This window comes from Bombina bombina, chromosome 6 (assembly GCF_027579735.1).
Source record: "Bombina bombina isolate aBomBom1 chromosome 6, aBomBom1.pri, whole genome shotgun sequence".
NCBI lineage: Eukaryota > Metazoa > Chordata > Amphibia > Anura > Bombinatoridae > Bombina > Bombina bombina.
The window spans coordinates 480,558,587-480,582,427 of record NC_069504.1 but is presented as its reverse complement, the minus strand read 5'-3'; the positions used below and the strand labels follow the sequence as shown (position 1 = coordinate 480,582,427).

The 23,841-nt window shown below is 38.8% G+C and overlaps 1 protein-coding gene across 2 annotated transcripts in view; it reads left to right on the top strand.

Annotated features, from left to right (window-relative positions):
* TLN2 (talin 2) overlaps positions 1-23,841 on the top strand; it is a 637,355-nt gene that overhangs the window by 382,455 nt on the left and 231,059 nt on the right. For both annotated transcript variants that reach the window (XM_053717305.1, XM_053717304.1), the window contains exons 21-24: positions 2,025-2,191; positions 2,337-2,465; positions 2,606-2,719; positions 8,218-8,331. In XM_053717305.1, coding sequence (XP_053573280.1) covers positions 2,025-2,191; positions 2,337-2,465; positions 2,606-2,719; positions 8,218-8,331 — 524 coding nt within the window. The remainder of the gene's footprint in view (positions 1-2,024; positions 2,192-2,336; positions 2,466-2,605; positions 2,720-8,217; positions 8,332-23,841) is intronic.

Genomic DNA, 23,841 nt, shown 5'->3' with positions numbered 1-23,841 from the left:
TCTCTTAGGGTGTATTATTGGGGTCCAGTAGGGCACTGGGAGTTTGGTGTTCTCTGGAGACAACGTTGCCATTAAATATACTGTTCTATGGAAAGTCATCAGAGTTTTCTTTCAGATAATTTCACAGATGTGGTTTTTATCAATAATAAAGGGGGTGTCTTTACAGCGTTTAATTTTTCAGATGTGAGCAGTCGCCAATCTCTTCATCCAGGGGATGTCATCAATTAGATTATACAGAGGGTGGGGTCTTTCAGACAATCTGATGGCCTCTCAATTAAACATCTAGCTTCTCATATTCTTTGCAAGATCTTGGGATCCTCAGGCAGAGTTTGTTGACGCTCTAGTAGTGCCTTGTTTTTTTTTTGTCTCACTTTCAATTTTCCCCCAATGGTTCTGCTTTCAAGAGTGATAGCTTGAATCAAGCATGCACTATTGTAAGTATTTCTAGTAGCTCCAGCTTGGCCTTGAAGAATTTGGTTTGCTTACTTAGTCCAGATGTTCAGATTTCTTCCATGGACTTGTTCTCTACGTTTCAACCTTCTGTCTCAAGGTCCATGTTATTATCATGATTTTGAGTCCTGCAACTTGATGGATTAGAGATTGAACTCATAATTTTAAAACACCAACGTTTTTCTGATTCTGTTGTGAATACCTTGATCCAGGACAGGAAGCCTGTTCTGAGAAAGATCTACCTCAGGGTGTGGAAGGTTTTTCTTTTCTGGTGTGAAACAAAGATTTTAATTGCATTCTTTCAGGATTTCTAGAATTCTTCAGTGTTTACAAGGGCTTATCTGCCATTGCTTTGAAGGGTCAAATTGCAGCTCTTTTGGTTTTATACCAGAAGAAAATTGCTAAACTTCCTGACATTCAAAGTTTTGTTAAAGCTTTAAATTGAAACCATTCTTTAAGTCAACTTCTCCTCTTTTGAACATTAATGTGGTTGTATGAGTTCTACAGGTCTCTCCATTGAAACCTATGCATCTTTTAGTCATTGACATTCTGTAAGAGTTTGTGAATAGTCTGCACTTTCTCGCGAGCCTCTATATCTGATTATTAAGAATTAATTTCAATTTGATATTTAGCCATGAGAAGTTTATTCAGACTATATCAATAGGGACTTTGTAGTTTCCTCTCTCTATCTTAACCCTCAAAATTTTAAAGAAGGGCTTCTTCATAATTTAGATGTAGTTAGAGCTTTGAAATTTTATCTTCAGGCTATTAAGGATTTTAAATAATTCTTTAATCTGTTCATTAATTTCTCAGGTCCACATGAAGGCCAAATGGCCACTGCCGTAACTTTATCCTTTTGGTTAAACCTTTTTATTCACAAGGCTTACTTGGTGGCAGGACAGTCCCCTTTAAGATGAATTTCAACTTTCTGGATATTTTAAGATGTAGCTTCTGTTCAAATTGGCAAGGCAGCAACATGGTCATCCTTACATACATTTTCTAAATTCTACTATTTTGACGTTTTTGCTTCTTCTGAAGCTGCTTTTGGTAGAAAAGTTCTCCAGGCAACAGTTTCTGATAATTAGGTGTTTGCCTTTTTCAAAAAAGTTTTTATCCCACTCAAATTATTTGTGGACTCCACAGCTTGGGTATTAGTTCCCAGGAGTAATGGACTTGTGGACTCTCAACCGCTTATGAAAGAAAACAACATTTATGCTTACCGGAAAAAAATTAATTTCTTTCATGGTATTAAGAGTCCACGAGACCTGCCCATTTGAATTAATTGTAGTTATTTTTTTCTAACGGCAGTTCTAGTCTAGAACCTCCTTTTCCCTGCTCTGTCCTTCCTACCTTTCTACTTCTCCTTGCTTGGCTATACGTAAGACTGGCTAACCAGAGAGGAGGGAGGGATTAATTACTTTTGGAGTTTTGAAAGATCTTTGCCTCCTCCTAGTGGCCAGGAGTTTAACGCCCAGGAGTAAAGGACTTGTGGACTATCACCACCATGAAAGAAGAGATGAGAGAAGGTAGAAAGTTATGCCGATATCTAACAGCTGTGTTTTGTTCTACCCTAGGTGAAATGGTACGGCAGGCAAGAGTGCTGGCACAAGCCACATCTGACTTGGTGAATGCAATGAGATCTGATGCAGAGGCAGAGATTGACATGGATAATTCCAAAAAGTTGCTGGCTGCGGCTAAATTGCTGGCAGACTCAACGGCACGTATGGTGGAGGCTGCAAAGGTATATGATAGAAAAAGTAATGATGTGATCAGTGGTAGGCTCTCTGAGTATTATGAATTTGGACAAGTCCTCATCAACATGGGGGGAGAGCAAGAGCATTACTGAGAGTGTAGAGTGTAAAATTCTTGTTGTTCACTATTCATAGGGTGCTGCAGCCAACCCTGAAAATGAGGATCAGCAACAACGACTCAGAGAGGCAGCTGAGGGTCTGAGAGTTGCAACCAATGCAGCTGCCCAAAATGCCATCAAGAAAAAGATTGTAAATCGCTTGGAGGTGAGATTGTCTTAACTAGAGGTATGCCAGCAAAAAATAAAGTGAAATCTGTGTGTCACATGAATGTTGTTGTGACATTCATCCTCCAGTCATTGCTTTCTACCCTTCCCTCTTATCCTTGCCATATCCTTTATTTACAGGCTGCTGCTAAACAGGCTGCAGCTGCTGCCACACAAACCATTGCAGCTTCACAGAATGCATCTGTCTCCAACAAAAACATAGCAGCTCATCAACAGCTAGTCCAGAGTTGCAAGGTAATAGTGTTTTTCTGTATATTTTGTTTTCTTTTTTTTTATCCAACCTCTGTAAAGATAAATGTCCTTGTATAGAAGTTCAAGTGAGAATTAGAAATCCATGTTTCCTTTTTCAAACACATTCAAAGCAAAAACTTGCAATAGACAGCTAATTTTGCTCTCTTCTTATATATAATTGAGTTCCTAATTTGAGTCTAAGATTACGTTGAAGACCAAAACACTTATCTAATAGGAACTCTACCTGATAGATGAATTTTTTCATGGTGGTAAGAGTCCACGATACATTACTCTTAGGAATTACTCTTCCTTCCCACTAAGAGGAGGCAAAGATTCCCAACCCCAAGAGCTCTATAAAACCCCTTCCACCTAACATGTACCTTAGTCTAACGTATAGCCAAGCAAAATGAAGTAAGAAAAAGGAATGAGACATAAAAGCAGCTGGGAAAAAAGATGTGCTCAAGAAAAATACTAACCCTAGAAAACATACAGTGGGGACTTGTGGACTCTCACCACCATGAAATAAATGAATTTATCAGGTAAGCATAAATTGTTTTCTTTCATACAGGTGGTGAAAGTTCACGATCCATTACTCCTGGGAACAAATACCAAAGCTGTGGTGTCCACGAGTAACAACGTAAAAGGGAGGGATTTAAAAAAAAAATTTCACTGGAAAATTAAATCCACAACCCCTCAAAAACCCAACAAGGGCAAACTTTTTTTTTTAATGCGTCTAAAAAATAAATCAATCAGGCAAGACAAAAATCAAGAGGACACAACTGCCTGAAGGACCTTCCTACCAAAGGCTGTCTCAAAAGAAGCAAAAACACCAAAATCGTAGAATTTAGTAAAAGTATGCAAAGAAGACAGAGTAGCTGTCTTGCAAATTTGGTCAACTGAAGCCTAATTCTTTAAGGCCCAAGAAGTGGTGACTGTAGAATTAGCAGTAATCCATTGCTGTGGAGGCCGACCTGCCTCCAAGTAAGGCTTGTGAATCAAGAGTTTCAACCAAGAGGCCAAAGAAACAACAGAAATTTTTCTGTTGTTTTCTAGCACCATAAAAGTGAATGAACAAACTAGAAGGCTGTTGTACCATCAATATAATATTTAAAAGCTCTAACAACATACAAATTATGCAAAGATCTCTCTGAAGCATTCTTAGGATCAGGACACAAAGAAGGGACAACAATTTTATATGAAAATGTTCTCTGAAGAAACAACTTTAGGCAAAAAAATGAAAATTAGTCTGTAAAACTGCCCTATCCTGATGAAGAAAAAGATAAGGAGGATCACAAGAAAGAGCAGATAACTCTTTAACTTTTCTAGATAGCCAAAATGAATAAAACCTACCAATAAAGCAGTTTAATATCCACTTTATGCATAGGTTCAAAAGGAGCCTGCAAAATGCTTTACACCAAGTTAAGATTCCATGGAGGAGAAATTGGCTTGATCACAGGTTTAATATGGGCCAAAGCCTGAACAAAACCTTAAATAGGAAGATTAGCAATATACCTATGAAACAAAACTAAAAGAGCAGAAATCTGCCCCTTCAGAGAACAGGCAGATAAGCCCTTATGCAGACCATCCTGTAAGAACTGCAAAATTGTAGGAATTCTAAAAGAATGCTAGGAAAAAACATGATCTATACACCAAGAAATAAAGGCATTCTAGACCTTATGATAAATATTCCTAGTTGCAGGCTTACGAGCACAGAATCAGAGAAACCTCTATGTCTAAGAACGAAATGTTTATTTTCCATGCCATCAAGTTCAGAGATTTGAGATACAGAAGTCAGAAGGTGTGGCCATAGAGGAAGGCGCTAAAGAGGGCAGCTCGAAATGTGAACTAGATCTGCACACCAAATCCTGCAAGGCCAAGCTGGGGCAATCAGGATTACTGAAGATTTCTCTATGCTTAGCTTGGAGATCACTCTGGGAAAAGAAGTACCAGAGGAGGAAACAGATAAGCAAGTTGAAAGGACCAAGGAGCTACTAGAGCATCCAGAAACTCTGCTTGAGGGTCCCTGGACCTTGCATAGTACCTGGAATGTTTGTTGTTCAAACGAGAAGCCATCATATCTATCTCTGGGGGACCCCAAAGACCGACAATCTGATTGAACACATCCTGGTGAAGAGATGTAGAGACTGACTGAAGACTGATGTAGAGACTGACTGAGAAAGTCTGCTTCCCAGTTGTTCACTCCTGGAATATGAATCAGAGCGACTAGACAGGAAACACAACCCTTAATGCTAGAGAACCTTGAGTCCCCCCCCTGATGGTTTACATAAGCCACTGCTGTGACATTGTCTGTTTGGAAACAGAGATGAAGACTCCATTTTCAACAGAGGCCAAGCCTGAAGAGCCCTAAAATAGCACAGAGTTGTACAATATTTATTGACAACTTCGCCTCCCGAGGATCCCAAACTTACTGTGCTCTCAAAGACCCCCCTGCAGATTTGGTAGAAGGGATAGATTTCTTAGCCTGCGTTGACTTGTTCCCAGATAACACTCGGCATCCAGACTGGGCCAGAGGTGCCTTCTAAGCAGAGGAGACAACTTTTTGTTCCTTATTCTGACGAAAGGAACAATAACGATTGGAAGCTTTAGATTTCACCTTAAACTTCTTGTCTTGAGGAAGAAAAGCCCCTTTATCTCTAGTAACAGTAGATATTATAGAATCTAATCAGAATTTCTTTCCCTGGAAAGAAAGGAATAATAGTCTGGATTTTGACACCATATAAGCAGACCAGGATTTAAAGGGACACTGTACCCAAATGTTTTCTTTCGTGATTCAGATAGAGCATAAAATTTTAAGCAACTTTCTAATTTACTCCTATTATCAATTTTTCTTCATTCTCTTGCTATCTTTATTTGAAAAAGAAGGCATCTAAGCTTTTTTCTTCGTTCAGAACTCTGGACAGCACTTTTTAATTGGTGGATGAATTTATACACCAATCAGCAAAGACAACCCAGGTTGTTCACCAAAAATGGGCCGGCATCTAAACTTACATTTTTGCATTTCAAATAAAGATACCAAGAGAATAAAGAACATTTGATAATAGGAGTAAATTAGAAAGTTGCTTAAAATTGTATGCTCTATCTGAATCACGAAAGAAAAAATGTAGGTACAGTGTCACTTTAAGCCATAAGGCTCTCCTAGTAAGGACTGCTAAATACATACTTTTGATATTGATCTTCATAATATCAAACACAGCATCACAAATAAAGGAATTGGCATTTTTGAGTAAACCCAAAATATTCTCACAAGTAGTCATCAGATTACTGTTCTGAAATACTAGATGACCTGTAAGATGAAGCAGCAACCACATCACCAATAGAAATTGCCGACCTAAGCAAATACCCTGCTTGTAAAAATATAATTTTCTATCCTTAAAAGAAGTACTGTCTTCCAAAAGAATAGTAATACGCTTAGCCAGAGTGGAAATAGCCTCATAAACTTTAGGAACAGTTTCCCACAATTCAACATTAGCAGCAGGTAAAGGATATAACTTTACCTTGCAGAAGGATTAAATTAATTACCTGGCTTAAACCCTTCCCTTGAAATCATATCAGAGACGGTATAAGGGATTGGAAAAACCTCAAGGGCTTAACAGCAGCCTCAAAATTTTAATTTAAAGGATTACAATACTTCAAGGCTGATCCTCAGAAACCTTAGAATATTTAACCCCTGAAGTAAATAAAACCTCTTTCAAAAGAGAACAAATATGTTAAATTTTACACAAGAGGAAGTATCAGGTCTAAAACAAAGCAGGAGACATAAACTTCAAATCCGAAGCCTAGATAATGCTCAGCAGTATGAAATATTTCATGCAAAAAACTGACATTTAAAAGGGAATTAAGCATGCCAAAATCCAACGTGCGCAAGACCGAGGACATACATGCACTAACCTGACAAGCTTTATTCAACCAAACTGTGAAAAAAAGTATAACTTATTTAAATAGTTGTGCACTGTCCCGATGTGCGTAGACCTGAAGGCCGATGCGCAAAATTTAATCTAAGAGTTCCAAAAAAATTGTATAAACAGCAAGGGGACTAATGTATAGATTCTGTCCCAGGCCCATATTTATTAATACATAAAATAATAAAAAAAAAAATATATATATATATATATATATATATATATATATATATATATATATATATATATATATATTGAAGAAAAAAACAAAAATCCAGCGAGCCACTTAGGAAAAAATGTGGTAAGTTTTAATGATTTAAAAAAACACATAAAAAAATACACTCAAAAAGCAATGGGGTTATAGGAAAATGAGTAAAAAAGATATGCCATTACTCCGCAGCAACTAGTCGGTCTTACACGTTTCGGCTGGTAGGTAGCCTTATTCATAGACCATATATATAAAACAACAAATGCTCATAACAAGGCTATAGAGTGTCTATGGGGCAGATTTACTATGCCCCGAATGGGGCCAACTCGCCCTGTTTCCCACGAGCCTTCAGGCTCGCCGGAAACTGGAGTTAAGAAGCACCGGTCTTACGACCGCTGCTCCTTAACTGGATACGCATCCTCTGAGCGACGTACAACAATCAACCCGATCAAATACGATTGTGTTGATTGACACCCCCTGCTAGCTGTGAATCTGCAGGGGGCGGCATTGCACAAGCAGTTCACTAGAACTGCTTGTGCAATGCTGAATGCCGACAGCATATGCTGCCCACATTCAGCGATGTTTGGTGGACATGATATGCTACAGCATATCATGTCCGCCAGACTTTAATAATCGGCCCCTATAAGTTAAAGAATTATGCTTACCAATAGACACTCGTCCACCAAAAAACAACTAGTGGACATCCAAACCAGTATTGAAACATATCAGCAGAGCTTATGGAATAGGAGTATTGTAGATCCATAGAAAGAGGCAAAATACTAGTCCCTGCAACCAATTATGGAGGGTCTGTGACAGATTTCCCATGAGGCAAAAAAGGGTCACAAACCATACCCCATATACATTACTATGACAAGCACTGTACTCTGAGGGGAAACCGTGCCTAAATATAGACTGAGAATCCCACTCTGAAGAATCAAATGCATATCTTCATTCTTCTACCACCTCCAGCGGAGACAAAGTAAAGACTGAGGTACATGTGAGGTGGGAGGGGGTTTATGCAGCTCTTGGGATTAGGGAATCTTTGCCTCTTCCTAGTGGTAAGGAAGAGCAATTGCCAGGAGTAATGGATAGTGGACGCTCACCACCTGTATGAACGTTTTTTTTTTATTGCTGCTGGGGGAATATTCATCTTGGGAATTTGAGTGAATTGTTGTTTTTCATGCTGTGCCTGTCTTACATATGTCTATGTCCTGCCAAATGTTAGTAGAGAAATGTGTTTGGTAGAGGATGAAATTAGAAAACAGTGAATTATTCTTCTGTGTAACCATAAGACGTGAAAAGTTTTATACAGTTATATTTCAAAATAAGTCTTACAGACATGAGTGGTGAATACTGTAATAATCTACCCACAGTCAGTCGCAGACCATATTCCTCAACTGGTTCAAGGAGTGAGAGGCAGCCAGGCCCAGGCTGAGGATCTAAGTGCCCAACTTGCTCTTATTATATCCAGCCAGAACTTCTTACAGGTGAGAAAGCATTCAGTCACATAAATGTAGCATTTAGTGGAAATAGTGAAATCGTTTCTCTAACAAATTAAAAACCTCTCATTCTTACTTAATTTTATAATATCATGTTACATTGAACCTTTTTTTCTACTCTCTTTGAAATGTGCCTTAATTTTATACTTTCTTAAAAGGCTCTATTAAATAAAGTTCTCTCTTCTATATACATGTAATTATGAACATAAACCACGAAAACAATGTTGTTTAATTGTTGGAGAATTAAAACAAATTTTCCCTTTTACTTATTTTTTTTTTTTTTTTTTAAAACAACCAAACAAACATTTTTTGAGTTAAGTAACCTTGTTTCATTGTTGCTTATTTGTGGTTTAATATGAAAATGTGGTTTGTGCTGATGTTTTATTTAAAGCACTCTGTGGTTTCTTACCATTATGTGGTTTCTTACCATTCACTTGAAATGTGTGTATGTGTGTGTGTATATATATATATATATCTCAAGTTTTGTGTAGTGTAGAAAAGTTGCACAATATATAGTCTGATTGAATGTAATATAAAAATAACTCCTATTTGGAGAAATGTGATCCCTTTAAGTGTTTCCTGTTTAAACTGTCTTCTTTAATTACAGAACATTCAAAATTACAGCTTCCTTTTAAGCACCTTAGATTAAAGGATTTCATTTTACACAAGTCGCAATTTCTTCAATCTCATTTGCATGCCTCTTCCTTATAAAGAAGCTTGTTCAAGCATTTACACAGTTCTTTTTTTTTTCATTATGACCTGGGATAAGAAGACATTATAAAAGTTGTCTGATTCTTAAGAATCTGTGTATGCTCAGAAGCATTGAGCTCACCAAATCTAATAAATCTACTATTCTCTGAGTATCCAAATGGTTAAAGCGACATTAAAGGATTACTTTCTGTTATAATTTTTAAGCTAAACAACTAACATATTAAAGTTAATAAACATTAATTAAAACCTACTGACCTATATTTTCTCCAAAACGAAGTTTCATAACATTCTAAAAGTTATATATTTTATTCGCCGATGATGTCACGTTATCCTGCCCACTATTTTCAGCACTGCATGTTCAAAATACTTAAACCAATAACTTTGTGTTTAAAGTGCCATTTTGAAACCTAGGTACTGTAAACGGATTGGTACAGAGCAAAGGATACCCATGGAGTGGGTTTGGAAAACAATTAAATTTGCAGACAAGATTTCTGATATACGGTAGAGATATGTTAATGAAATGCTATTGATAAAAAGCGTATTTGGGGTAGTTAGTTAGTAACAGGCATAGAAAATATTTACTTAAAGTGGCCCTTTAAACCCAAAATGTAGAGCCTGCAACTTTAAACAACTTTCCAATGTACTTCTATTATCTAAATTTGCTTTGTTTTCATATTATCCTTTGTTGAAACACATACCTAAGTAGGCTCTTTTCAAACATATGCGGTCAATGCTGCCTACCATCATGCAAAGTGCCATGCCTGAAAACCCAACCAGTTCCCACCGGAGCCTGGTGTCACCAGACGCACACAATGGATGCTGCTCAGCTGCCTGTGCTCTCCGGCTCCTGACACCACTTGAGAGTCCGCAAAAGGGCATAGATCTGTAGTGGCCCTTCCTTCTCCCCAATACGAAGTGGGGACTTATAAGGCTGGATGTGCTAACCCGAAGAGGAGTTTGACTATCAGCGCTTATCAGTGCAGTGGCAGACAGCTCTGTTTTCATTCTTTGATTTTAGCTCTTGAGAAAGGTGCTGTGTCACCAAAACTGGTTGAGACTTTTATTTTATGAGCTTTTTAACTATTAAACGGATACTGTTGTTTCTTTCATGTAGGTGGCAAGAGTCCATGAGCTAGTGACATATGGGATATACATTCCTACCAGGAGGGGGCAAAGTTTTCCAAACCTCAAAATACCTATAAATACACCTCCCACCTCACTCATACCTCAGTTTTACAAACTTTGCCTTCGTTGGAGGATGGTGAAGCAAGTCATGCTTGATTTTCTTCTGTGATAGGCGCTTCTAAGCATTTTTAAGCCCAATTCCTCTCAAAGTACAGTGTTTGTCTGAGGATGTGAAGGGAGTATTTGCCTAATGATGCCATGTTTTCACCTATGGGAAATCTATTCTAAGGCTCTCTGTAAATTCAGTCGTGGGGATTCATCTGCCACCTCCATTTACAGATCGACATTAAACTCCTCTACCATTACCTCTGCTGATATGTTTCAGGACTGGTTTGGCTGTCTGCTATATGTGGATGGGTGTCTTCAGGTAAGTATTTTTTATTTTTTAAGACACTCTCAGCTATGTTTGGCACTTTATATTTTTAAGTTTTAATATATATATATTGCATATATTTGCCATGTGTCAGGTTTATTTCCCTTTGCAGTGTAATAGTTTCAGCATGGAAATTATGTTTTCGGGAGAAATTTAGTAATTTTTTTCTTACCTGGGTTTCCAGCTAGTTGTAACTTCAAACTTGTTTTTTCAAATTTTTGCGGGAAAATTAAGCTCGCTTGGCATGAATATTTTTGGTGCAGAGGTTGCGTTTGTTGTGACGCGAGTCACGTCATTTCTTGCGTGTTTGTTGACACAATTTTTTTTGGCATGAAGTCGCGCTTGTGATGACACGAGTCGTGTAATTTCTTGTTAACTTTGGCGCCAAAAGTTTTTTTTCTCTGCATTTGCGTCATCTTTCTTTGCGTCATTATTGGCGGCAAATTTTTTTTATTTTAAGTCTCTCCCTCTTTTGTTCTCTGCTTTCATTTGTTTACAGAGGGCTATGATGTTTGCTTTTTTATTTTATTTTAAGTATGTTAGCATAAGCATTTTTTTCCATTCCTGAAACTGCTATTTTGAGGAAATAGGATATTTTGTTTAAATGTTATTTTTTCTTTTTTTTTGTTACATTTTGCAAGATGTCTCAAACTGATCTTGCCTCTGATATTACTATAGGAACTAAGCTGCCTGTACACAATTTCTACCAAAGCCAGGTGTGTATATTGTTTAATTAGCTTATGTGATTTCTTCAACTCAAATATGTGGCATTTATATTATTTCATACTGATAATGTTTCTATAGTACAAGTATATCTACTGTTAAACCTTCACAGTCTAATGTACATGTTATTACTGTAGATTTAAAGGATTATATTGCTACAGACATAGAGAAGGCTATGACTGCTATTTTGTCTTCATATTAACGTCTCATAAATCTAATGAAGTTTGTATTGATTGACAGCATACTGAAGTATTTTTGCGGATGTGATTTTCTCTGCCTCAGAGGATCCTATTTCAGAGACTGATATTGATAAATCAACCTTTCAATTGAATGTATTCATTCTTTATTAAGGAGGTATTGTTTACTTTGAGTATTGAGGAATCTAGTCCTCTTGATAACAAGAATAGCAAATGTTTGAATTCTGGGGTTTTACGCTTCTGAGGTTACTCTTGAAGTTTTTCTTATTCCAGATGCTATCATATGTTTAGTAAGGAATCTAAACTTAGTGCTTCTTTTTACTTTTCTTCTAGGTTTTAAAAGCTATATCTTTTACCTATGGCTAATTTAGAGTTTTGGGGTAAAAGTCCCTAAGGTGGGACTATTTCTTCTCTTGCTGAACGTACTTCTATCCTATGGAAGATATTTCTTCTTTTAAGGATCCTTTAGATAGGAAGTTTGTTTCCTGTCTTAGAGAAGCATATTTACATATTCGCTATATTTTAACCTGCCATTTCTATGGCTGCTGTGGCTACTGTTTCAACTTTTTGGTTGGACAGTTTAGTTATTAGATCTTGAATTGCCTAAGTATTGTTCTTTTACTTCAACATGCTAATCATTTAATTTGTGATGCTATATTGTATGTCATTTTAATTGATATTAAAGCTTTCTTTTTAGCCATTTTTACTACAAAAGTTTTATGTCTTAAATCTCTGATATGGCGTTTAAATTTAGATTACTATCTTATTATTTTAGGATAGTAATGTTTTAGGTTTTCTATTGGATTTTATTATCTCCTCTATTTCTGGGGAAAGGGGAGTCTTTTCTGCCCCAAGATTAGAAATCTAAGGGTAATTTTTAAGCTCCCAATTGTTTTTTTCATTCCCCTAAGGCCTCTGGCTCTAATTGGAGATTTTCTCAGAATTTGAATAAATCCAAGCCAAACTAATTTCAGCCCTTAAGACTGCATGAAGGTGCGGCCTTTAAACCAGTTCAACTAGTGTGTGTGTGTGTGTGGGGGGGGGGGGGGGGGCAGATTGAATTTATTTCAACACACTTGGACAGTTTCTGTTCAAAATCAGTGGATTCAGAATATTGTTTCTCAAGGGTATCGATTAGGTTTCAGAATAAAAACCTCCCATTGGAAGATTCCTTCCCATGTTACAACAAACCCTGTGAAAGCTCAGGTTTTTCAGAAATTACAGTTTTCAGGGGTGATGGTTCCAGTTCCTCTGCAGGAACGGAGTTTGGGTTTCTATTCAAATCTTTTCATTGTCCCAAAGAAAGAATTTGTTCAGATCAATTCTAGATCTGAAATTTTTTAATTATTTTTGTAAGAGTCCCAACTTTCAAGATGGTGACTATAGGGACTATTCTGCCTTTCTGTTCAGCAAGGTCACTTCATGTCCACAATAGACTTGCAGGACGCTTATTTTCACATTCCATTTCATTCAGACCACTATTGTTTTCTGAGATTCTCTTTTCTAAATAAGCTTTACCAATTTGCTGCTTGTCCTTTTGGGCTAGCGACAGCTCAGAGATTCTTTTCAAAGATTCTTGGTGCCCTTCTATCTGTAATCAGAGAGCCGGGTATTGCTGTGTTTCCTTATTTGGATGCTATTTTGGTACTAGCTTTAATCTCACTTGAAACAACTAGTGTGGTTTCTTCAAGACATGGTTGGAGGATCAATTTTCAATAGAGTTTCTTGATTCATTAGATAAGGGTCACCTTTTTAGGTTTCCAGATAATATTTAGTTTCTATGATACTTTCTCTGATAGACTAGAGACATATGAAGTTAATTTTAGTTTGTCTAGACCTTTAGTCTCTATTGTTTACTTCAGTGGTTATGTGCTTGGTAGTTTTAGGTCTCATGACGGCAGCATCAGGTGCGATCCTCTTGCTCGTTTTTGTTTGAGGCCTTTATAGCTTTGCATGTTGCACCATAGGTGCAGGAATAATTTTTAGATATTACAACTGATATACTTAAATCCCAACACTCCTTTTCTCTCTCTGATTTGGTGGTCCTCCTTGGAGTCTCAATTTTGGTTTTGAAGATTTTACAGGCTCCTCCTTTTGATCTTATGCATTCTCTGGACATTAAATTACTTTCTTGGAAAGTGTTATTTCCTTTGGCTATCTCTTCTGTTTGAAGAGTTTCTGTATTGTCTGCTCTCTCTTGTGAGTCTCTTTATTTGATTTTCCATCAAGATTAAGCTATTTTGCGGACTTTATTAAAAAAAAATCCTAAAGTTGTGAATTCTAACAACATCAATAAGGGAATTGTTGTTCCTTCTTTGTGTCCTAATCCTAAGAATATTCTTGAAGGATCTTTACATTCTTTGGATGTAGTAAGAGCTTTGAACAATTACATTGAGGCTACGTAAGATTTCAGAAAGACTTCTGGTCTATTTGTTATTTTTTCTGGTTCCAGGAAAGGTCAGAAAGCCTCTGTTATTTCTCTGGCTTTTTGGTTGAGACTTTTGTTTCACAAAGCTTATTTGGAGGCGGGGCAGTCTCCGCCTCAGAGAATTACAGCTCATTCTACTAGATCAGTTACCACTTCTTGGGCTCTCAAGAATGAAGTTTCAGTTGATCAAATTTGCAAAGCAGGAACTTTGTCTTCTTTGCTTACTTTTTCTTAATTTTACAATTTTTATGTATTTGCTTCTTTGGAAGCAGCCTTTGGTAGAAAGAGTTTTTAGGCAGTTGTCTCAACTTGATTCTAATGCCTTTGATTTTAATTTTTTTGAAGTTTTTTAAAAAGCTTAATTATTTTTTGGGATTTAATTTCTCAGCGGAAATAGCTGTTTTTATTTTATCCCTCCCTCTCTAGTGACTCGTGGACTTCCACATCTTGAGTATTATATCCCATACGTCACTAGCTCATGGACTCTTGCCACTTACATGAAAGAAAACATAATTTATGTAAGAACTTACCTGATAAATTCATTGCTTTCATAGTGGCAAGCGTCCATGAGACCCACCCTATTTTTGGTGGTTATGATTTTTTTGTATAAAGCACATTATTTTTCCAGTTCCTCTTTTTTTGTATGCTTTTTACTCCTTTTTATACACATCACTGCTTGGCTATACATTAAACTGAGGTATGTGTGAGGTGGGAGGTGTATTTATAGGCATTTTGAGGTTTGGGAAACTTTGCCCCTTCCTGGTAGGAATGTATATCCCATACGTCACTCTTGCCAGTATGAAAGAAATTAATTTATCAGTTAAGTTCTTAAATAAATTATGCTTTTTTTATTAAGACTCCAGCATCCTGAATAAAGTTAATGTTATTCACATAACCCTGTAAGTATTTTGCATTTAGTGCAATTGTGTTTTCTGCTGTACTGCACTATGTTGGCTCTCCTTTCCTAAGGTTACATGTTTCAAGAAATAGCAGAGGAGAGAAGCTGGATCAATATATACCCCTGAGGGAATACAGCACTGCCATATCCTTGTCTGCTAAGCACATTGGCACACACACTAAGCAGAAGAGGAGCAGATAAGCTTAATGGACACACTAAACTGGAGGTTTTCTAGTAATCTGTAGTAGTAGTAGAACTCCATAAGAGTCAGGGTATTTAGACAGCTATAGGAGTGACATTTTTACATTCGTATCCTTTCAACAAGGACTTAATATTAGAAAAATTAAGGTTACCTATTTCCATTTCTTTACAGTGCTTTGGACAATCCAAGCATGAACACGGCAATCAATATATCTTTTTGTGATTGTTTAATTTTTCTGTCAAATGTACTTGTAATGAGACTGGGCTCAATATAGTTTGTAAACATTATCATTTCTTGAGTTAGACAGTTTTATTGTTTCTGCTGCTGTGGTTTGTTTACCAAATGACCCTTATTTGAACTGTTGCTAGCCAGCTAGGTCTGGTCATGATTGCTTCCTGTATACAGCATATCCTTTGCAGAAACCAAGAGGCATTTGAGTTTGGGTCATCCAGCACGTTCTTCTCCCTGGACTTTTGGTTCCTTTAGTTTTGCATTTGATGTGCCTGTAGTTTAAAAGATGTTCTAGTCTTGCATCAGATTTGACCATGACCAGTAATCATTTTTAATATTCTTTGTTTTTTTAGACTAGTTTGAATGTTGTGTATGTTGTTTTCTACAAATTGAACACTGCAAAGTAGATAGCATATGCAGTAGATAATAATTTATTGGAGTTTCAGACTACAGTAACCCATATTGCTCTTTTTTTATTTTTTTTATTTGGAGATGACATAGGTTAAGTAAGATAAAGCAAAAAAACCCCACTATTTCTGAGTCCAATTTTTATATTGTCCTTTGTTTAGCTCTTGCTTGTTCAGAGTTCTTTTCCTGTAAATTGAAACAAATCTAATTGAGTAATGACTAGAAAAACCCATTCTTTACATTTCTGATATATGACATCTCTCTTTTTTTTCTCTTTTTTCTCTCCCTCTCTTCCCCCTGTACCCAGCAACTCTTCTGAAAGCTCCCCTCTCCTTCCCGGACCTATATATACCTCACCCTTCACTCAAGTGTTTAAAAGCATTTTGTAAACATTTTGCTTCCAGGTCCTGCTAAATGTCCTCCAGGTTGTGTGTCTCTTGGGTTCTCCCCATTTTCTTGTTGTTAAAGCTATTGTGTTGGTGTGTGGTCATTGTGCTTCTGCCTCCTATCTGCATATATAAGTTGCCATTTACCCCTTAACTTTTCCTCCAGTAAGTAGGTTGTGTTTATTAAGGGATATAGCAAGTATCTTTGCATGGGTTCTTCTAATTTTTGTATATAGGATTCCCACTTCCTCATGAATTGTGAGGTTCATTTTTGTATGACCTAAAGTGTATTTTCTTGTTGTGAGAGTATTGGGGGGTTGTCAGCCAATTCCTGAATATTAACCTCCTAGCTTGAAGGATTACGTTATTTACTGCTAATTTCACTGGTTTTGGTAGTGGATTGTTGTGAGAAAGAAAGAGTATCGTCTAGGGGGTGTAGTGATATGTCCAGTTGGAATGTAGAGTTTAGCCATCGGGTTGTCATACTCCAAAACTTGACCAATCTAGGACATTTCCACAACATGTGTGACATAGCAGCCTCTGGCTCCCTACAGCTGGGACAGGCACCCATTGCACCTGGTCTCCATTTCTTGTAAATTTTTGTTATGTATGACTGCTCTATCAGTCGGGTATGAGATTCTCTCGTGTTGGCAGATAAGGTGGCTTTTCTTGTTTGCTGTATGCTTTTCTTGACCAGTTACTGAGTGATCTCTGTATGGTGCATTTCTGACCGTGTGTTGCTAATGTGGTCTAAGGTTTGTTCGTTAAGTGTATCTATGAGTATCTTGTATGCCTGTGTTATGGAAGCTTCCCCATACTATGCTTCTGGTCAGAGATTTTTTTTTGTTGGATCAAAGTATTGAGGTAGTGTTTCATCTGCAAATAGGCAAAGTGATGCATATGTGGGAGGTCAAATTGTAGTTGAAGGTTTACAAATTCCTTAACCCTAGTCTAGCCCATTTATGGCTTGTGCAATTGTTTGTAGGCCCCATGACTTTCAAATACGAAATACATTTGAGTCTATGCCCACCGGAAAATCCAGATTACCCTGTAAGGGTAGGTATTTGGTAATTTGGTGATTAAATTTTAGTTTTTTGCATATTTTCCTCCATGCTTGTACTGGCTGATTCATCAGTGAGTAATCGCTAATGTATTTGTTGATCTGTGTGTTTGTCATATGTGGGAGTACTCTAGGGGACAGGGTATCACAACCTGTTCTTCCAGCTCTGGCAAAGTAAAATGCTGCCTGCCAGTTAGCCAGGCACCATTTAAGGTGTGGCACCGCTAGGCCCCCTGAATCTGTTGATGTCATCATTCAGAGTGAATTTTATGTTTCTTGTTGGCCCATATGAATGAAAACATTGCTTTCTTCTGTTATGTGTGATCAGTCCACGGGTCATCATTACTTCTGGGATATTATCTGCTCCCCTACAGGAAGTGCAAGAGGATTCACCCAGCAGAGTTGCTATATAGCTCCTCCCCTCTACGTCACCTCCAGTCATTCTCTTGCACCCAAAGACTAGATAGGAGGTGTGAGAGGACTATGGTGATTATACTTAGTTTTTATAACTTCAATCAAAAGTTTGTTATTTTACAATAGCACCGGAGCGTGTTATTACTTCTCTGGCAGAGTTTGAAGAAGAATCTACCAGAGTTTTTCTTATGATTTTAACCGGAGTAGTTAAGATCATATTGCTGTTTCTCGGCCATCTGAGGGAGGTAAAAGCTTCAGATCAGGGGACAGCGGGCAGTTGAATCTGCATTGAGGTATGTAGCAGTTTTTATTTTCTGAATGGAATTGATGAGAAAATCCTGCCATACCGTTATAATGACATGTATGTATACTCTACACTTCAGTATTCTGGGGATGGTATTTCACCGGAATTACTCTGTAAAAGTACATTAAACCTTTTAATAGGTATTTAATTCATGTTAAACGTTTTTGCTGGAATGTAGAATCGTTTGCATTTCTGAGGTACTGAGTGAATAAATATTTGGGCATTATTTTTCCACTTGGCAGTTTGCTTGTTTTGATTATGACAGTTTCGTTTCTCTCTCACTGCTGTGTGTGAGGGGGAGGGGCCGTTTTTGGCGCTCTTTGCTACGCATCAAAAATTTCCAGTCAGTTACTCTTGTATTTTCTGCATGATCCGGTTCATCTCTAACAGAACTCAGGGGTCTTCAAACTTCTTTGAAGGGAGGTAGATTCTCTCAGCAGAGCTGTGAGACTTATGTAGTGACTGGGTTTTAAAAACGTTGCTCTGGGATTTTTATGTTTAAAATTTAATTAGTGTTACTTTACTAATGGGAACAAACCTTTGCTAACAAGTTGTGTTGTTTTTAAAGAGTGATGCTATAACTGTTTTTCAGTTCATTATTTCAACTGTCATTTAATCGCTTCTTTGAGGCACAGTACGTTTTTGTTAAATAAGATTGTAACCAAGTTGCATGTTTATTGCTAGTGTGTTAAACATGTCTGATTCAGAGGAAGATACCTGTGTCATTTGTTCCAATGCCAAGGTGGAGCCCAATAGAAATTTATGTACTAACTGTATTGATGCTACTTTAAATAAAAGCCAATCTGTACAAATTGAACAAATTTCACCAAACAGCGAGGGGAGAGTTATGCCGTCTAACTCGCCTCACGTGTCAGTACCTGCGTCTCCCGCCCGGGAGGTGCGTGATATTATGGCGCCTAGTACATCTGGGCAGCCATTACAGATAACATTACAAGATATGGCTACTGTTATGACTGAAGTTTTGGCTAAGTTACCAGAACTAAGAGGCAAGCGTGATCACTCTGGGGTGAGAACAGAGTGCGCTGATAATTCTAGGGCCATGTCTGATACTGCGTCACAGCTTGCAGAGCATGAGGACGGAGAGCTTCATTCTGTAGGTGACGGTTCTGATCCAAGCAGATTGGATTCAGATATTTCAAATTTTAAATTTAAATTGGAAAACCTCCGTGTATTACTAGGGGAGGTCTTAGCGGCTCTTAACGATTGTAACACTGTTGCAATACCAGAGAAAATGTGTAGGTTGGATAAATACTTTGCGGTACCGGCGAGTACTGACGTTTTTCCTATACCTAAGAGATTAACTGAAATTGTTACTAAGGAGTGGGATAGACCCGGTGTGCCGTTCTCACCCCCTCCAATATTTAGAAAGATGTTTCCAATAGACGCCACCACACGGGACTTATGGCAAACGGTCCCTAAGGTGGAGGGAGCAGTCTCTACTTTAGCTAAGCGCACCACTATCCCGGTGGAGGATAGCTGTGCTTTTTCAGATCCTATGGATAAAAAATTAGAGGGTTACCTTAAGAAAATGTTTGTTCAACAAGGTTTTATATTGCAACCCCTTGCATGCATCGCGCCGATTACGGCTGCTGCAGCATTTTGGATTGAGTCTCTGGAAGAGAACCTTAGTTCCGCTACGCTGGACGACATTACGGACAGGCTTAGAGTCCTTAAACTAGCTAATTCATTCATTTCGGAGGCCGTAGTACATTTAACCAAACTTACGGCTAAGAATTCAGGATTCGCCATTCAGGCACGTAGGGCGCTGTGGCTAAAATCCTGGTCGGCTGATGTAACTTCTAAGTCCAAATTACTTAATATACCTTTCAAGGGGCAAACTTTATTTGGGCCCGGTTTGAAAGAAATTATCGCTGACATTACAGGAGGTAAGGGCCACGCTCTACCTCAAGACAAAGCCAAAGCTAAGGCTAGACAGTCTAATTTTCGTCCCTTTCGGAATTTCAAAGCAGGTGCAGCATCAACTTCCACTGCACCAAAACAGGAAGGAGCTGTTGCTCGTTACAGACAAGGCTGGAAACCTAACCAGTCCTGGAATAAGGGCAAGCAGGCCAGAAAACCTGCTGCTGCCCCTAAGACAGCATGAACCGAGGGCCCCCGATCCGGGACCGGATCTAGTGGGGGGCAGACTCTCTCTCTTCGCCCAGGCTTGGGCAAGAGATGTCCAGGATCCCTGGGCGCTAGAGATCATATCTCAGGGATACCTTCTAGACTTCAAATTATCTCCCCCAAGAGGGAGATTTCATCTGTCAAGGTTGTCAACAAGCCAAATAAAGAAAGACGCGTTTCTACGCTGTGTACAAGATCTATTATTAATGGGAGTGATCCATCCGGTTCCGCGGTCGGAACAAAGACAAGGGTTTTACTCAAACCTGTTTGTGGTCCCCAAAAAAGAGGGAACTTTCAGGCCAATCTTGGATTTAAAGATCCTAAACAAATTCCTAAGAGTTCCATCGTTCAAAATGGAAACTATTCGGACAATCTTACCCATGATCCAAAAGGGTCAGTACATGACCACAGTGGATTTAAAGGATGCTTACCTTCACATACCGATTCACAAAGATCATTACCGGTATCTAAGGTTTGCCTTCTTAGACAGGCATTACCAGTTTGTAGCCCTTCCATTCGGATTGGCTACGGCTCCAAGAATCTTCACAAAGGTTCTGGGTGCCCTTCTAGCGGTTCTGAGACCGCGAGGAATTTCGGTAGCTCCGTACCTAGACGACATTCTGATACAAGCTTCAAGCTTTCAAACTGCCAAGTCTCATACAGAGTTAGTTCTGGCATTTCTAAGGTCGCATGGATGGAAAGTGAACGAAAAGAAGAGTTCTCTCTTGCCTCTCACAAGAGTTCCATTCTTGGGGACTCTTATAGATTCTGTAGAAATGAAGATTTATCTGACAGAAGACAGATTAACAAAGCTTCTAAATACATGCCGTGTCCTTCATTCCATTCAACTCCCGTCAGTAGCTCAATGCATGGAGGTGATCGGCTTAATGGTAGCAGCAATGGACATAGTACCCTTTGCACGCCTACATCTCAGACCGCTGCAATTGTGCATGCTGAGTCAGTGGAATGGGGATTACTCAGATTTGTCCCCCACTCTGAATCTGGATCAAGAGACCAGAAACTCTCTTCTATGGTGGCTTTCTCGGCCACATCTGTCCAGGGGGATGCCGTTCAGCAGGCCGGACTGGACAATTGTAACAACAGACGCCAGCCTTCTAGGTTGGGGCGCTGTCTGGAATTCTCTGAAGGCTCAGGGACAATGGAGTCAGGAGGAAAGTCTCCTGCCAATAAACATTCTGGAATTGAGAGCAGTTCTCAATGCCCTTCTAGCTTGGCCCCAGTTAAAGACTCGGGGGTTCATCAGGTTTCAGTCGGACAACATCACGACTGTAGCTTACATCAACCATCAGGGAGGGACAAGAAGCTCCCTAGCAATGATAGAAGTATCAAAGATAATTTGCTGGGCAGAGTCTCACTCTTGCCACCTATCAGCAATCCACATCCCGGGAGTGGAGAACTGGGAGGCGGATTTCTTGAGTCGCCAGACTCTTCATCCGGGGGAGTGGGAACTTCATCCGGAGGTCTTTGCCCAAATACTTCGACGTTGGGGCAAACCAGAGATAGATCTCATGGCGTCTCGCCAGAACGCCAAACTTCCTCGCTACGGATCCAGATCCAGGGATTCGGGAGCGGTTCTGATAGATGCTTTGACAGCACCTTGGAACTTCAGGATGGCTTATGTGTTTCCACCCTTCCCGCTGCTTCCTCGATTGATTGCCAAAATCAAACAGGAGAGAGCATCAGTGATTCTAATAGCGCCTGCGTGGCCGCGCAGGACTTGGTATGCAGATCTAGTGGACATGTCATCCTGTCCGCCTTGGTCTCTACCTCTAAGACAGGACCTTCTGATTCAGGGTCCATTCAAACATCAAAGTCTAACTTCTCTGAAGCTGACTGCTTGGAAATTGAACGCTTGATTTTATCAAAACGTGGTTTTTCTGAGTCGGTTATTGATACCCTGATACAGGCTAGGAAGCCTGTTACCAGAAAGATTTACCATAAAATATGGCGTAAATACCTATACTGGTGTGAATCCAAAGATTACTCCTGGAGTAAGGTTAGGATTCCTAGGATATTGTCTTTTCTACAAGAAGGTTTAGAAAAGGGTTTATCGGCTAGCTCATTAAGGGGACAGATCTCAGCTCTGTCCATCTTGTTGCACAGGCGTCTGTCAGAAAATTCAGACATCCAGGCCTTTTGTCAGGCTTTAGCTAGGATCAAGCCTGTGTTTAAAACTGTTGCTCCGCCATGGAGTTTAAACTTAGTTCTTAACGTTTTACAGGGTGTTCCGTTTGAACCCCTTCATTCCATTGATATAAAATTGTTATCTTGGAAAGTTCTATTTTTAATGGCTATTTCCTCGGCTCGAAGAGTCTCTGAGTTATCAGCCCTACATTGTGATTCTCCTTATCTGATCTTTCACTCAGACAAGGTAGTTCTGCGTACTAAACCTGGGTTCTTACCTAAGGTTGTCTCTAATAGGAATATCAATCAAGAGATTGTTGTTCCATCCTTGTGTCCAAATCCTTCTTCAAAGAAGGAACGTCTTCTACACAATCTGGATGTAGTTCGTGCCCTCAAGTTCTACTTGCAGGCAACTAAAGATTTTCGCCAAACTTCTTCCCTGTTTGTCGTTTATTCTGGACAGAGGAGAGGTCAAAGAGCTTCTGCTACCTCTCTCTCTTTTTGGCTTCGTAGCATAATACGTTTAGCCTATGAGACTGCTGGACAGCAGCCTCCTGAAAGAATTACAGCTCATTCCACTAGAGCTGTGGCTTCCACTTGGGCCTTTAAGAATGAGGCCTCTGTTGAACAGATTTGCAAGGCTGCAACTTGGTCTTCGCTTCATACTTTTTCCAAATTTTACAAATTTGACACTTTTGCTTCTTCGGAGGCTATTTTTGGGAGAAAGGTTCTTCAGGCAGTGGTTCCTTCTGTATAATGAGCCTGCCTATCCCTCCCGTCATCCGTGTACTTTTGCTTTGGTATTGGTATCCCAGAAGTAATGATGACCCGTGGACTGATCACACATAACAGAAGAAAACATAATTTATGCTTACCTGATAAATTCCTTTCTTCTGTTGTGTGATCAGTCCACGGCCCGCCCTGTTTTTTACGGCAGGTACATATTTTTTAACTTATAATTCAGTCACCACTACACCCTTGGCTTCTCCTTTCTCGTTGGTCTTTGGTCGAATGACTGGAGGTGACGTAGAGGGGAGGAGCTATATAGCAACTCTGCTGGGTGAATCCTCTTGCACTTCCTGTAGGGGATCAGATAATATCCCAGAAGTAATGATGACCCGTGGACTGATCACACAACAGAAGAAAGGAATTTATCAGGTAAGCATAAATTATGTTTTTTTCAAGATTTTTAGGTCAACTTTCGGAATGATCTATGGTATCATTTGGAATATGTATAAGAGTTTAGGGAACATTATCATTTTTACAAGGCCCAGTCTTCCCGACACTGTAATGAGTAACTTTGTCCATCTCAGCATAAGGTCCAATAATTCCTTGATTAGAAGTTTGTAGTTAAGAGGATACCAGTCCTTTGGGTTTCATGCTAATCTTATTCCTAAATAAGTAAAGGAATGGGGCATAATTTTAAAGTGATAATGCAGTGTGGTTGGTGGTGAATGGTTGTGCAGCCAAATAAGTTCTGTTGTATCCACATTAATTTTGTAACCCGAAATTTGTCCAAATTGAGTGATAATTTGCATGATTTTGTGGATGTTTTTTTTGTGGATTTTGGAAAAACAATATCATGTCGTCTGCAAAAAGCGACAAATGGCATTTAGCCCCTCGGTTTCCCCACAGATTTTAGTGGCTAATGGCTCAATAGAAAGATCCAACAGGAGCGGGGACAA